At 40.4% G+C, this 12,247-nt stretch overlaps 2 protein-coding genes across 3 annotated transcripts; one reads left to right on the forward strand and one right to left on the reverse strand.

Moving 5' to 3' along the window:
- Nucleotides 1–1,813: 1,813 nt before the first annotated feature.
- sod2 (superoxide dismutase 2, mitochondrial) lies at nt 1,814–4,455 on the reverse strand. Its single transcript, XM_028605064.1, has 5 exons — nt 4,323–4,455; nt 3,443–3,648; nt 3,167–3,283; nt 2,261–2,440; nt 1,814–2,168 (listed from the first exon to the last, which is right to left on the reverse strand). Exons 1-5 carry the CDS (start codon nt 4,349–4,351, stop codon nt 2,023–2,025), a joined length of 678 nt encoding a protein of 225 aa, XP_028460865.1. The 5' UTR covers nt 4,352–4,455; the 3' UTR covers nt 1,814–2,022.
- Nucleotides 4,456–5,608: 1,153 nt separating this feature from the next.
- Nucleotides 5,609–12,059, forward strand: wtap (WT1 associated protein). 2 transcript variants are annotated; one of them, XM_028605800.1, is made up of 8 exons: nt 5,609–5,847; nt 6,425–6,462; nt 6,574–6,629; nt 6,728–6,786; nt 6,934–7,061; nt 7,987–8,165; nt 10,540–10,694; nt 10,848–12,059. In XM_028605800.1, the coding sequence occupies exons 2-8, from the start codon at nt 6,433–6,435 to the stop codon at nt 11,504–11,506; spliced, it is 1,266 nt and encodes a 421-aa protein (XP_028461601.1). In that variant the 5' UTR covers nt 5,609–5,847; nt 6,425–6,432; the 3' UTR covers nt 11,507–12,059. The 2 variants fall into 2 exon arrangements, with proteins under 2 accessions (XP_028461601.1, XP_028461602.1); XM_028605801.1 differs by lacking the exon at nt 5,609–5,847 and adding an exon at nt 5,949–6,161.
- The last annotated feature ends 188 nt before the right edge of the window (nt 12,060–12,247 follow it).

A 12,247-nucleotide genomic window follows, 5' to 3' on the forward strand; every position in this document is an offset into this window, starting at 1 on the left:
TGTTTGGAGCGGTTTGTGAACAGTGTTTTCTCTGGAAGACGGTAAGTGCCTTTGGGGTGGAATTTGGGCATTTTCACTTTGGAAGCCTATTACATGCACAAAAAAAAGATATATAACACAATAAAGGAAAGGGAAAACGCCAAAAAGCATAATATGGGCACTTTAGCAATCACTATCCATGCAACAATAGAGTCAAAATATAGGTCATAATTCACAGATTAATTTCAAAGTGTAAATCAACTGTAATAACTTAATACAACTGAAAGGGTGCCAATTTCAGTCTCCCAATTGGTGTCTTGTCAACATGTGCTTGAACTCAGTGTCCGCTGAAAACCAGTTCACCTCTACATCATGACACCACCTCCAGGAAAAGGGAGAGATCTCTGGAATGTGAAATTCCCACAGGCAAACTGGTCAGTCCTAATCACTGACAGGAAAAGCGGAGTCACTTAGATGACGGGAGATGAACCAGCTGGAAACCATTGTGAAGTTAAAGTAAAGCCCTCAATATTTTTTCGTTTGTTTGTGTAAACCTACTTGTTTTGTTTTTTTAACATAAAACTCATGAGTTACACACAGTGTACTGCTAAAAGCCCTTTGACTCTTACTGTGGGTTGTATGGATGAAGAGGTGATGCTCTTTTGAAAGTCTGTCTGAACCAATGCTATGAATATATACTGTAACTCCCATACATTCATTGAAATGCACTTCATAATATAGTTTCTGTGACAAAAAAAGAACTCAACTCAATGTGTTGTACAGAGAATCAGTTCTTCAATTACAGCAGGAACCCTTAGAAAACACTGCCCTCTTTTGGTAACACTCTAAAGAAGCAGAGCAGATCATACGCTGATATTTCAGCTCAGACAGACAGATAATCATTTTAAAGTACTGGTCACACAGTATATGCCTTAGATAGTGTTACATTTCCTCAAGTTTGCACATCTTGTTCACTAGAGTTGACTTTATTAGTAGGGCTGTGGTTTCTCAGCAATCACTGCTTTTCTAACTAAAATGGAAATATTCTGAGTGGAAAAAAAGAAATCTTAAAAAAAGTAGTGGGAAAACAAATGTTAATAACAATCATGTCGCACCATACAAGAGGAGAGTTGAGAATTACAGCCAGGGAGAGCTCTTTGAAGTGGACTGGTTTCTCAATACCTGCCTCACCAAATGCGGTAAAAAATGCTTATGCTTGCCTCTAAAGACTATGTTGTTTTGTTGATTGAAATTCCATGACTTGTTTAACACCCATTGAGAGTGATCTTCATTGTTATACTATAGCCTGTGTGCTGGCCACCACTGTGACTACAATCACCATGCTTTTATTCCCTGTCGCCCTTCTATGACATAACCAGCTTTAAAAAGCATCTTAATATATTATCCATCACAGCACATAGAAAGAAAAGAATGAAGCACCAACCATTCAGCTTGTATAATTTAAATCCTATCATTTTATTATATTACATCAAAAACATGGACTGCAATAACATTTTGTGATTACAGTGTGACTTATTCTGACAAAGACAAAGCTCACTGAATATATACGCTGGTTATCTGACACTTTGTTTACATGTGTGGCAGCAAATATTTGGGTGTAATTAAAAACAGCCAGCCTTGATGTGAAAGGTGGTCAATTTGTGCGCTTGAAAAAAGTATGGAGGTCAGGTACAGACCTGAGATAATAAAGCACTTGCAAACAAGTTTTGAAGTTTGCTTCAACCTTATATATATATATATATATATATATATATATATATATATATATATATATATATATATATATATATATATATATATATATATATATATATGAACTTTATTTATTTATTTATTGTGTGTGTAAATATTTTAAAGTTAACTTAACGTTGATGCAGCTGAACATCTGAAAGTCCAAACTGTTGTAAATCTGAATATGCCACCACTCAGATACTCCAAGCGATGTAAAATGAAAAATGATTTGCAGCTACTATTTGACCCAGGTCCAGGTCTGGGTGAAAGGGAATATTTGAGGATTATGTTCTACTTTTTGGCTGTCTGGAGACGCTCGCTCACATTCTCCCAGTTGATGACATTCCAGATAGCCTTAACATAGTCCGGCCGCACATTTTTGTACTGAAGGTAGTAGGCATGCTCCCATACATCGATACCGAGGAGGGGGATGAGACCTTAGGGTCGGAGACAGGAAACGATTACTCTGATGGCTCTGTTTCATACCCGTCTTATACAGTATCTATTTTCAAGAGTTTTTTTTACTGACCTGTAGTTCCATGCAGTGGATCCTGGTTAGCACAAGCAGCGATACGGAGTCTTCCACTCTCCTTGTCGTAGCCTAGCCAGCCCCAGCCCGATCCCTGCACTGCCACTGTAGCAGCAGACATCTTCTCCTTCATCTTCTGGAAGGAGCCAAAGTCCAGCTTAATGGCCTCCATCAGCTCACCTACAAGAGGTGACACACACAGGTGCTACTTCAGGGCCATACGAGACATTAACAGCAAAAAATACTAATCAGAGGAAATAATTGCTCCTAATTCTTTTGCAATAAATTAAATATAGCACTATTAATTTTAGGCAAGCCACACAATATTGTGTATTCTAAATGATGTCCCCATATAACCCGTCTAGACAGACGCTTGGGGGCAGAATGACAAAAGAAAACAACCTTAGTGTAACAATGCTGAGCTCAGCTTTACAGGTTGCTGTGACACACTGGAGTCTTGTTTCTGTCCACCTGATGAATGTAAGACCAATATCAATTCCATTTTTAACTGTGGTTTGGTATGAAAAATCCTCATTAACACATCTTGGACTTTAGCTTCACAGGCCAGATATTTACTGTACTCTCTGCTGTTTATGCTGGGATAGTAGTATATGTCCAGCTTGTCTGAGCTTGTTCACTGCGAGTAGATGGCTATGTTTTATATTGGTGGATGGAGTGGGTGGCAAGACTCAAAACTACAGTCCTTGTGAGGCATTATAAACCAAAAATAAATGAGCTAAAAGATGCAGAGCTGGCTGGTCACTTACAGTAGGTCCAGCACTACTAGCAACCCTTATACATTACAGATTCATGTGTTGCTTAAGGCAGGTTTAAGTTTACTACAAAACAAAGCTGTGTAGGAAAATAAAAGAAAAGCTGTTTATACTGGATGGATTTCTGCCTTACCCTGTGGCTCGCCACCACCATTTGGGGAGAGGTTTGTCCAGAAGATAGTGTGGTTAATGTGGCCTCCTCCATTAAACTTTAGAGCAGGCTGGAGGGCAACCTGTGTGGTCACATCTCCTAAAATGCAATGAAGAAATGTTTAGAATATATTGATAGTTTTCCTGACATAAATGTTAAAAATTGTACCATGATAGTCAACACTTAAATTGCAACTTGATGTAGTTAATTATTTATTATACAGATGCAATTTGCCGATTAGTTTTTGTGAGTTTATACCCTTTGCTAGTGCCTCCTGATATTTCTCCTCTGTAACATTGAGGTTGTTGACATATGTTGCATGGTGCTTGCTGTGGTGCAGCTGCATTATCTCTGCATTGATGTGGGGCTCCAGGGCACCATAGTCATAGGTCAGGTCAGGGAGCGTGTGCTTCTGTCTTGATGCAGCTACCTGGTTTATAGCTTGGCTGAGGCTGGCTGCACACCTGGAACGAAACAAAAGGTAAAACTTACCAACCATTACCATATGAAAATAAAATTTAGCTTTTAGTAAGGTTTAGAGAAGCCAACGTGAAAGGGAAATTGGCATAGGACTGATCTTAACCGCAATTTCTGGTTTCCAAATATGAAGAGACCAAAATAACTTGGCTAACAGTGGCGCACGTTTGATTAAATTGTACAGTAACGTCAAGTTATTAGCCCAAGATAGCCTGGCACAGGTGGGTTCAACAGTTTTATAACCCTTGCGCAACTTGCTTGTAGTGACCTAAATATCTGCTGTTGATTGTGGATTAACATGCAGTAACGTTAGTTAACTTAGCGTTAGTTAGTTAGATATTATTGAATAAAATGGTGGCACCGAGTTCGCTAGGAATGAACAAGTGTGTCCGAAAATAACAACATTAATTTCAACAATTCACACGGAAGCCCATAATTGCAGGACTATGCGACAGTTAAACGAAATACTTTATTTGGTGTGCGCCACAAGCTAACATTGCCGAGCTGCTAAACTAAGTTAGCATCCTGGCTAGCTAACTGTTAGCTCTGAATAAACAACTGTCTCAAGTCCATGAGCTATCGCTACTAGCAGGAGTCAGCTGTCCTAATTCCTTGTGCTTTTTGAAGAGGGTAACGTACGGTAAATTGATATACGTTTTACCTGCGCATTTGGCCAACTCTGCACAGCATGCTGAAAGTATTACTTGCAGGTTAGACGGGACAGACACCGACACACATGCAACTGCCCTTGAAATTTGACAGTGCAGCCGATCGTACCATTATCGTCCTGTGGGGGTGTTGACGAAAGTGTACAGGCAAACTGCCACTGCCAAGCAAACTTACTCCTGTTATTATTTCGGAAATGTTGATACCGTTGATGTGTCATAATTTATTCAAACCATAGACTACAGTCTATGATTTAAACATAATACATTGTGTATTGTATCCCTCTTCTATAACATTTGTCACTGCATATATTGTTATTGAAATAATTTGCCCATGTGTATACATTATATTGTATTTATTTCCGTTTTGAAACATACGATTTAAGTGTTAATAAATTACACATAACAACATCAAATAAAGCCATAATAATTAAATAATAGTAAATAATTAGTATTAGCAGGCTGCGAAGGATCACGTGAACGTCACTTCTACCCCAGATCGGAGGCAATGCCAAAGATCGTCTATGTTGAGGAAAATGAATCACTCAGAAATGGTGGGCTCACATTTTCCCCAACCATAACTAACCTAGCAAATCATCTGGACTACAGACTTTAATATACACATTTGACACAAGTGAATGTTGCTGAAAAAAAACAGGCCTGTTTAAAGGCCAACAAACTTACAAAATAAATCAGGATGCCCAGACATCCCCACATCTCATTTTAAGAAATGTCTCATGCTAACAAAATAAGCACACATGTCCATCATTCAGAAATAAACTAATTTGGTCAATATAATGTCATTAAAAATTGGGGAAAATCCCCTTTTCCCAGAGCCCACGGATGTCTTCAAATTGCTTGTTTCTTCCAACCAACAGTCAAAAATCAAAAGATATTCAATGTAGGGCTATTATAATAGGATTAAGAAGCTGGAACCAGGCAGTTTTTTTTGGCTGTGATCAATCAATTGATTATTAAAATATACAATTGTTATTAATTAATCAACTAACTGTTTCAACGCTTTCAAATATCCTCATACATCAAGATTACCAAACTGTGTCCCATACAAATTGTTGTATTACAAACCTAACCTTTAATACAATACATATAAAAAATAGAAGCATGAGGAAATCCCATGTCCCATACCTTTTCCGAAATAAACAACTATTAACTGTTAATTGTTGCTGAGCTGAAATAATAATGGACGAAGAGCCCCCCACACACACACACACACACTCACAGTATGTATTGTGCGTCCCGGCCACGTTTTAGATTTCGGATATCTCGGCGGAGTGAGAGGTCTGTTTTTTTTATATCCCCGTCTCTGGTTGTACTCTGCAGCAACGCAAGTGCAGCACCTCGGTCAGATCCATTCTGTTCTGCCGTCAGCGATGAAGATGATGGTGAAGCGAGTCAACAACGCATAAATTCACTGCTAATTTTAACGTAGTTGTAATTTTGCGTCTTGTTAAGAATCCGTGAAACTGAGAGGTTCCAGAAACGTCGAAAGATACGGGCCTGGTAAGTGTTTTGATCGCCGAAAGCCCGAAATCTGCAGCCAAGAGCCCGCTAGTTTCAGGAAAAGGAGCGCAAGGGAGGGAGTCATTTCCTTCACCGCCATTTTGTGATAACAAGGAGCCGAAAACAGAGCCAAGAATTGCATGATGCCAGGCGCAACATACAGAACATATTGTAGCTTCACACCGTAGTAAAATAGCCTTTATTTACTTTGCTAGCGGATGCCAAATGTTATTGGCACCCGAGAGTTAACCTCGGTTCGCTTATTTATATTCCTTGCCATCGTTGCTGCCTCCTGCCACACCAGCTAACATTAGGTTCGACTGCTCTTATTGACTGGTAATGTTAATGTTAACTGTTATTTTGTAGGCCATGTAGTTTACTTGGCTCGGCGCACACCTTTTAGTTTCATTTGTTAGTCGGAAACAACATTTGTACCTCTTAATAAACTGGTCATACATGTCATATTTTACTGAGTGTTGACAGCCAACGTGTTAGAGCTTAAGATGATGCAGCCGCTTCAACACACGACACCAAGCTGTGATTAATTATGTTTTTTTTCTTTCATATTTACTTCTAGAGTTCACAATGACCAACGAAGAGCCTCTACCCAAGAAGGTGAGCGTCTTTTCTAGTTGATCATGTGTCACGAGCCCCTTCATGTGTAATTATGAGCGTAATGTATTGATGGGCTTCTTTGTTTAACCACTTTGTTTTTCTTTTCTGCAGGTTCGCCTCAGTGAATCTGACATGAAGACCCTAACCAGAGAGGAGTTGTGTACAAGGTAGGTAACCGCTCTACAATTGGAGGCTAATTATGTTGTGGAGAAACTTGATCGATAGGTTGAGCTGTTCATGTTTACACATGCTCTGCTCCTCTCAGGTGGAAACAGCATGAAGCATATGTCCAGGTCCTGGAGGCAAAATATACAGAGCTATGTTGTAAGTACATCTGCTGTTACTTAAATGTAATCCAATACAACATGATTTCTCCTGCCCGTATATTGGACAAACTATACTATTGTATTTGGCTGCTTGTGAAATGGTTATTTCTCCTGATGCATTTTCTTCTTCTCTTCACCGTCTTAGCCAATGATGTGCCGGGGTTGAAGGAGTCAGAGGAAAAGCTGAAGCAGCAGCAGCAGGAGTCTGCACGCAGGGAGAACATTTTGGTCATGCGACTTGCCACCAAGGAGCAGGAAATGCAAGAGTGCACAGTATGTATCTATTCTTCAACCTTCTTAATGATTGTTGATATTATTATTGTTATTATTGGGAACTTGGTTTTTATTGATGCACTCCTTTAATTAATGTTGACTGCTTCTGACAGAACTGTTGATGGACCCAGCACCTCCATAGAGTGTAACTGAATTCTTATGTTCTCTATACTTACTGATGCTCGGTTATCTTTAGTGCTCATTAGCATTGCGCTGTCTCACTACTCTGACTGCAGCTAACCATTAATGTCATGACATCATTGCTCATGAGTTAAACGTCAAATGCTCATCACAAGTTGCCATGTCTTAAACTTGCTTACTTAGTCTAGTCTACTTATCGATGGCAAAAAAATAAAAACACAAAGTACACTTTATTTAATGTTATGATATGCAAAAAAATAAGCAAACATGTTGTATTCATTGATTGTCATTCATTGTCTTGGTGTGTAGAGTGTGTCAACGAGGGCATCCTTGGCTCTTATTAGATTGACAGCTCAGTGGATCACCCAGTGGCTTCATGGCAGAACATGTCATTCTTGCAGCTGCACACAACACACTGGTAGAGTTTAGACAGGTTTTAAACTTGGAACCCTGTTGTCACCTTCCCTTTGAACACTGAGCTGGAATGGGTAGTAGAATATTTTCGACTAAAATGGCTAAATTCTTAGTTTTGAGGCATACTAGCTACATCTTTCTCTCATGCAAATATATATATATATATATATATATATATATATATATATATATATATATATATATATATATTCATTCAAATAAGCTCTGTGGAAAGTTGTGTAGCAATGTGGCTCCATCCTGAAGATGGGTCAAGGTAAAGGACTGGTACTCGTACCAATCAAAAGTTCTTTATTGGAAGTTATATACTACACTTTACTGGTCAGTAACAACTGTTTGTTTTATCCTGCAGACCCAGATCCAGTACCTCAAGCAAGTCCAGCAGCCGAGTGCGGCCCAACTGCGGTCATCCATGGTGGACCCAGCCATCAACTTGTTTTTCCTCAAAATGAAGGCTGAACTAGAACAGACTAAAGACAAACTGGAGCAGGCCCAAAATGAACTGAGTGCCTGGAAATTTACACCTGATAGGTAAAGACAATCAAAATAACCCCCAAAAAAAAAGTCAAGACTTCCTCATGCCCCCCACCCTCACTCTCACTGCAGGCATGCAGGAACAATGGTGGGGTGGAAGGCTGACAAATGCTGTACTCACCACGAGACTCAGACTTTACAGAAAGCCAGTCACTGCTGTTTTTGTACTCTTGCACTGTGCCAGCTACATATCACATAACCTAAAGCGAAAAGACAGAATGGTCAGGTGACACTTGTGTTTCAGCTCTCTCCCCTCGTATCCCCTCACCGTCCAAGGGCCTGAAGGAGTCCGGACTGTTCCTGAAGAGGTGGTCACTCACTTCCCGACACGGATATGCCCTCCCCGCCCCCTCAGCTCAAACCAGACAGTTCACACATTAAATAGGGGGGTTATGGTGGAGGTTGAGTCAGGCAGGGAGCATCCCTAGCCTAAAACAGCAATTGAACATTTTACAGACAATTCCCAATACTTGGTTTATAAAGACATTTAACTGTGGATTACACCACACATACCCGCTAGTCTGCCTGAGAAACGTAAAGACTTTTTGGACAGTCTAGATACATTGCAGTAACATGAGGAAAGTTTCTAGGATTAAAAGTAAGACTGTGGGGGGGGGAGAGCCAATAGAAATGATGTTAAGACTGTGAGCGGAGCCAGATCCTCGGTCCACAGAGGAGAATGGTTCAGGGATGAGGGTCCAGTCGCCTGTGTCTTTGAACATGGGCCCACTCACGGTAGAGTGTATTTACATGTTATATTTTGTGACTTGTTTCTTTTTATTGGCATATAATTTGATCTTTCTCTTGTTTCTCTGAAACAAACACTTACTGCAGTGTGTGTGAACCAAGACCCATGATTGGCTTTGATTGTTTACACTTGTATAAATATTTGCATTAAGCTTTGCTTAATTCTTTAGATACATACTGAAACACACTGCTGTAGGTGCACTGAGTCCTGTTTTCAAGTTGTGATTGCAAATGTCTTTAACAAGTCATGTTATGAGTTGATGAGAATGTATTTATTGTATTTCTGTGTATTTTTGTGATTGACCTCACAATCTCTTCCCTCAGCCATTTACGCCAATAGCTCATTAGATCATTCTTGTCTCACCTGTGTGGCACAGATCTTAAGCCACTGTTTTCAGAATGAAACACTGTATTTTCCTGTCTTTTAAGAACTAATTTATACTCTGGTCTCTCACTTATGCGAGACAGTGCGATTTGAGCTGGCAGTGTATACACAGCCTTTTGAGAGCTAAAAACACCCGCAAGCAAGCGTCTGCCCAGTCCTCTAGAGAAATTAATGGTTATAACTGTCAATTGAGAAGAAATGCAGCAAATGCAATTAACCAAATGCCCAGTGTATAATAACATTTTTATGACCAAAAAGTAAGAATAACATACATGGTTTTCTGAGCTTCCACCACTTTTGATGACCGCTTCTATAGGGGACAGTTATTTGCCATTACTGTAAATATTTCCGTTGGCCAATTGACTTCCATAGGCATTTATAGACTAAATAGATGGCAGTTAGTTATGGTTTTAAAAAATGTGTATGCCTGTTATTTGTTTGCAAATTTGGCTTCTTATTAGGTCTTTTGTAAAACATAGCCACAAAAACAGCTAATGTTAAAATAACAGGTGTGCTGGACTGTTGGGAGAATTCATCAACCTGTTGTGAAGTTGAGAAAGCAGCGCCTAAGGCAATCTGATTTTACTGTTGAAACACTTGCTCCTGTGTGTTTTAAAGGGATGACTACACTAAACCAGTACCGGGTTCTACAGTGAATATTTCCTTTTTTGCTACTCATAGTTAAGGGTTGATATTGAAATTGGAGGGTTTCTTGTAGCGTGTCATTCTAATATTACCCTGTTAAATTTTGTATTCTGCTTTTTCCTCCCACTCGGTGATGTAGCAAGTGCATTTAAATTTCAGAATTTGGTAGCGACAGAATTGCTACTGTTTAAGGTGCTCACTTTCTTTAATGTGCACATAGTGAATTAAGTTGCGGTGTAAGAATGGATAGAAATGTGGGTCTAGGTAACTTGTTTTGGGTTTCCACCACAGTGAGGATTCTGCATTTTTAAAACCTACTCATAATTTAGTGTTTAGTTCTAGAAAAAAAATATGAGTTTGTACTTTGGGTCTTTTACAAGAAAATAATTTTCATTATTTGTACAAAGCAGATTTTTGCCAACCTAATGAAAATCCTGTTGTGACTAGAGCCATTAAGGGACGGCCAGGTTGGAGAGTTTATGTTGACCCCTTAGCTTGTGGATCAGGCAGTTAGAACAGGATCAATGGCCTCTCTTTTCCTGTTGTCTTTGTCTCCTGGTTCACTGCGTGATGTGAGACTTGTTTCCCTTACAGCCAAACAGGGAAGAAACTGATGGCCAAGTGTCGAATGCTGATTCAGGAAAACCAGGAGTTGGGTAGGCAGATGTCCCAGGGACGCATCGCCCAGCTGGAGGCTGAGTTGGCCCTGCAGAAGAAATACAGCGAGGAGCTCAAGAGCAGTCAAGACGGTGAGAACATGAGCAGCATGCACATCTCACAGCCTGACCATTTTTTTACAATACCAAGTGTGACTGCTTGTCATTTGTACACCTTTCTTCTACTGTCGATAAGATTTTTTTTGACTTTGTTCTTTCTCGGTTCCTGATCTCTGTCTCTCCCAGAGTTGAACGACTTTATCATCCAGCTAGATGAAGAGGTGGAGGGGATGCAGAGCACCATCCTTGTCCTGCAGCAGCAGTTGAAAGAGTCTCGTCAGCAGCTGTCTCAAACTCAGGGGGCATTGGCCGGAGCAGGAACCAGCAGGACTTCACCCGCTGCTTCCTGCTCGTCCGCTGAACCGTCCACCCAGCCTGAGCAGGCCAGCGCACCCTCTGAACCAATGGGTAAAGATTACGGGAGGGTCTCCAACGGACCAAGCAACGGCAACTCATCCCAGAGGAGCGAGACCACCACACCCAGCCTGTACCGGGAAGTAAGCAGCACTGAGGAAGACTTCCCCATGTCCCCCATGGTTTCCAGCCCCGGTGAAACTGAGACCAAACTGTCCAACCACTCTGAGGAGGCTTCAGGGAGTCAGACTGCTGCTGGGAGAGTTGGAGGACCTGTGGGTTTCGGGAGCCAGCTGAGTGCAGGGTACGAGAGCGTGGACTCTCCGACAGGCAGCGAGACGTCATTGACTCAGCACTCGAATGACACAGACTCCACCACCGACCCCCACGAGGACAAGGCTGCCCTAGTGACCAAGGGCACCAGGACTGCAGGGTCACGGCACTCTCAGAACGGCCTGGACTCCAGCACGAGCGACAGTGCGGTTTTGTAATGTACTTTGACGTGTACTGTCTTTTCTTTTCTTTTTTTATATACAATATACAAACAAGGCAACAAATGCATAGTCTGTAACGCAGCGCTGCTGTCCAAGATATTTGGTTTTCACCCTCCTCCCCTTGCCTATCGTGATGCCTCTGTCACATTTGTGTTGCTAAACAGGGATATAACAGGTATGGGTTAATGTTAGATTTGAATTGAGTGGATGTATGGTTTAAAACTAGTATGTTTCATTCTGCTGTTTCTTTGAGCATGTCTATGCTGTTCTCGTTGGAGCTCTTGACACTGAAATCAGGCATCTGGTGTTGTAACTCATCGTCAAAAGTCAGTAAAATCACTGAATTACAGTAGCTTTGCAATATTCAAGGTCATTTTTAGATGTTTGCCTGTGTTTTTTTTTTTTTAATGCAATTTTAATTTTTCATTGACAAAAAATTCTGTTCAAAAGACTGTTGAATTGTGAGTAGTTTATATGCGATGTTCATATTATTCTGACTTCAGTCCTTTTCATGTACTGACCAAATACCAATAAAGATTTTAATACTACAGAGTGAAACTCATTATTACTACCCATCAATCCGTTAATATGGAAACCCATAACTTTTCTCAATTGAAGAACAATTATTCAAAAGTTATCATATAATCTACCCCAGTGGGTCTAAAAGGCTGCTCCTTGGGTAAGTTTTAACAAGAAAGTATTACTCTAACCATAGTAGATACTTATTATTTGGAAAGC

Source organism: Perca flavescens, chromosome 18 (genome assembly GCF_004354835.1).
Source record: "Perca flavescens isolate YP-PL-M2 chromosome 18, PFLA_1.0, whole genome shotgun sequence".
In the NCBI taxonomy this organism is placed as follows: Eukaryota; Metazoa; Chordata; class Actinopteri; order Perciformes; family Percidae; genus Perca; species Perca flavescens.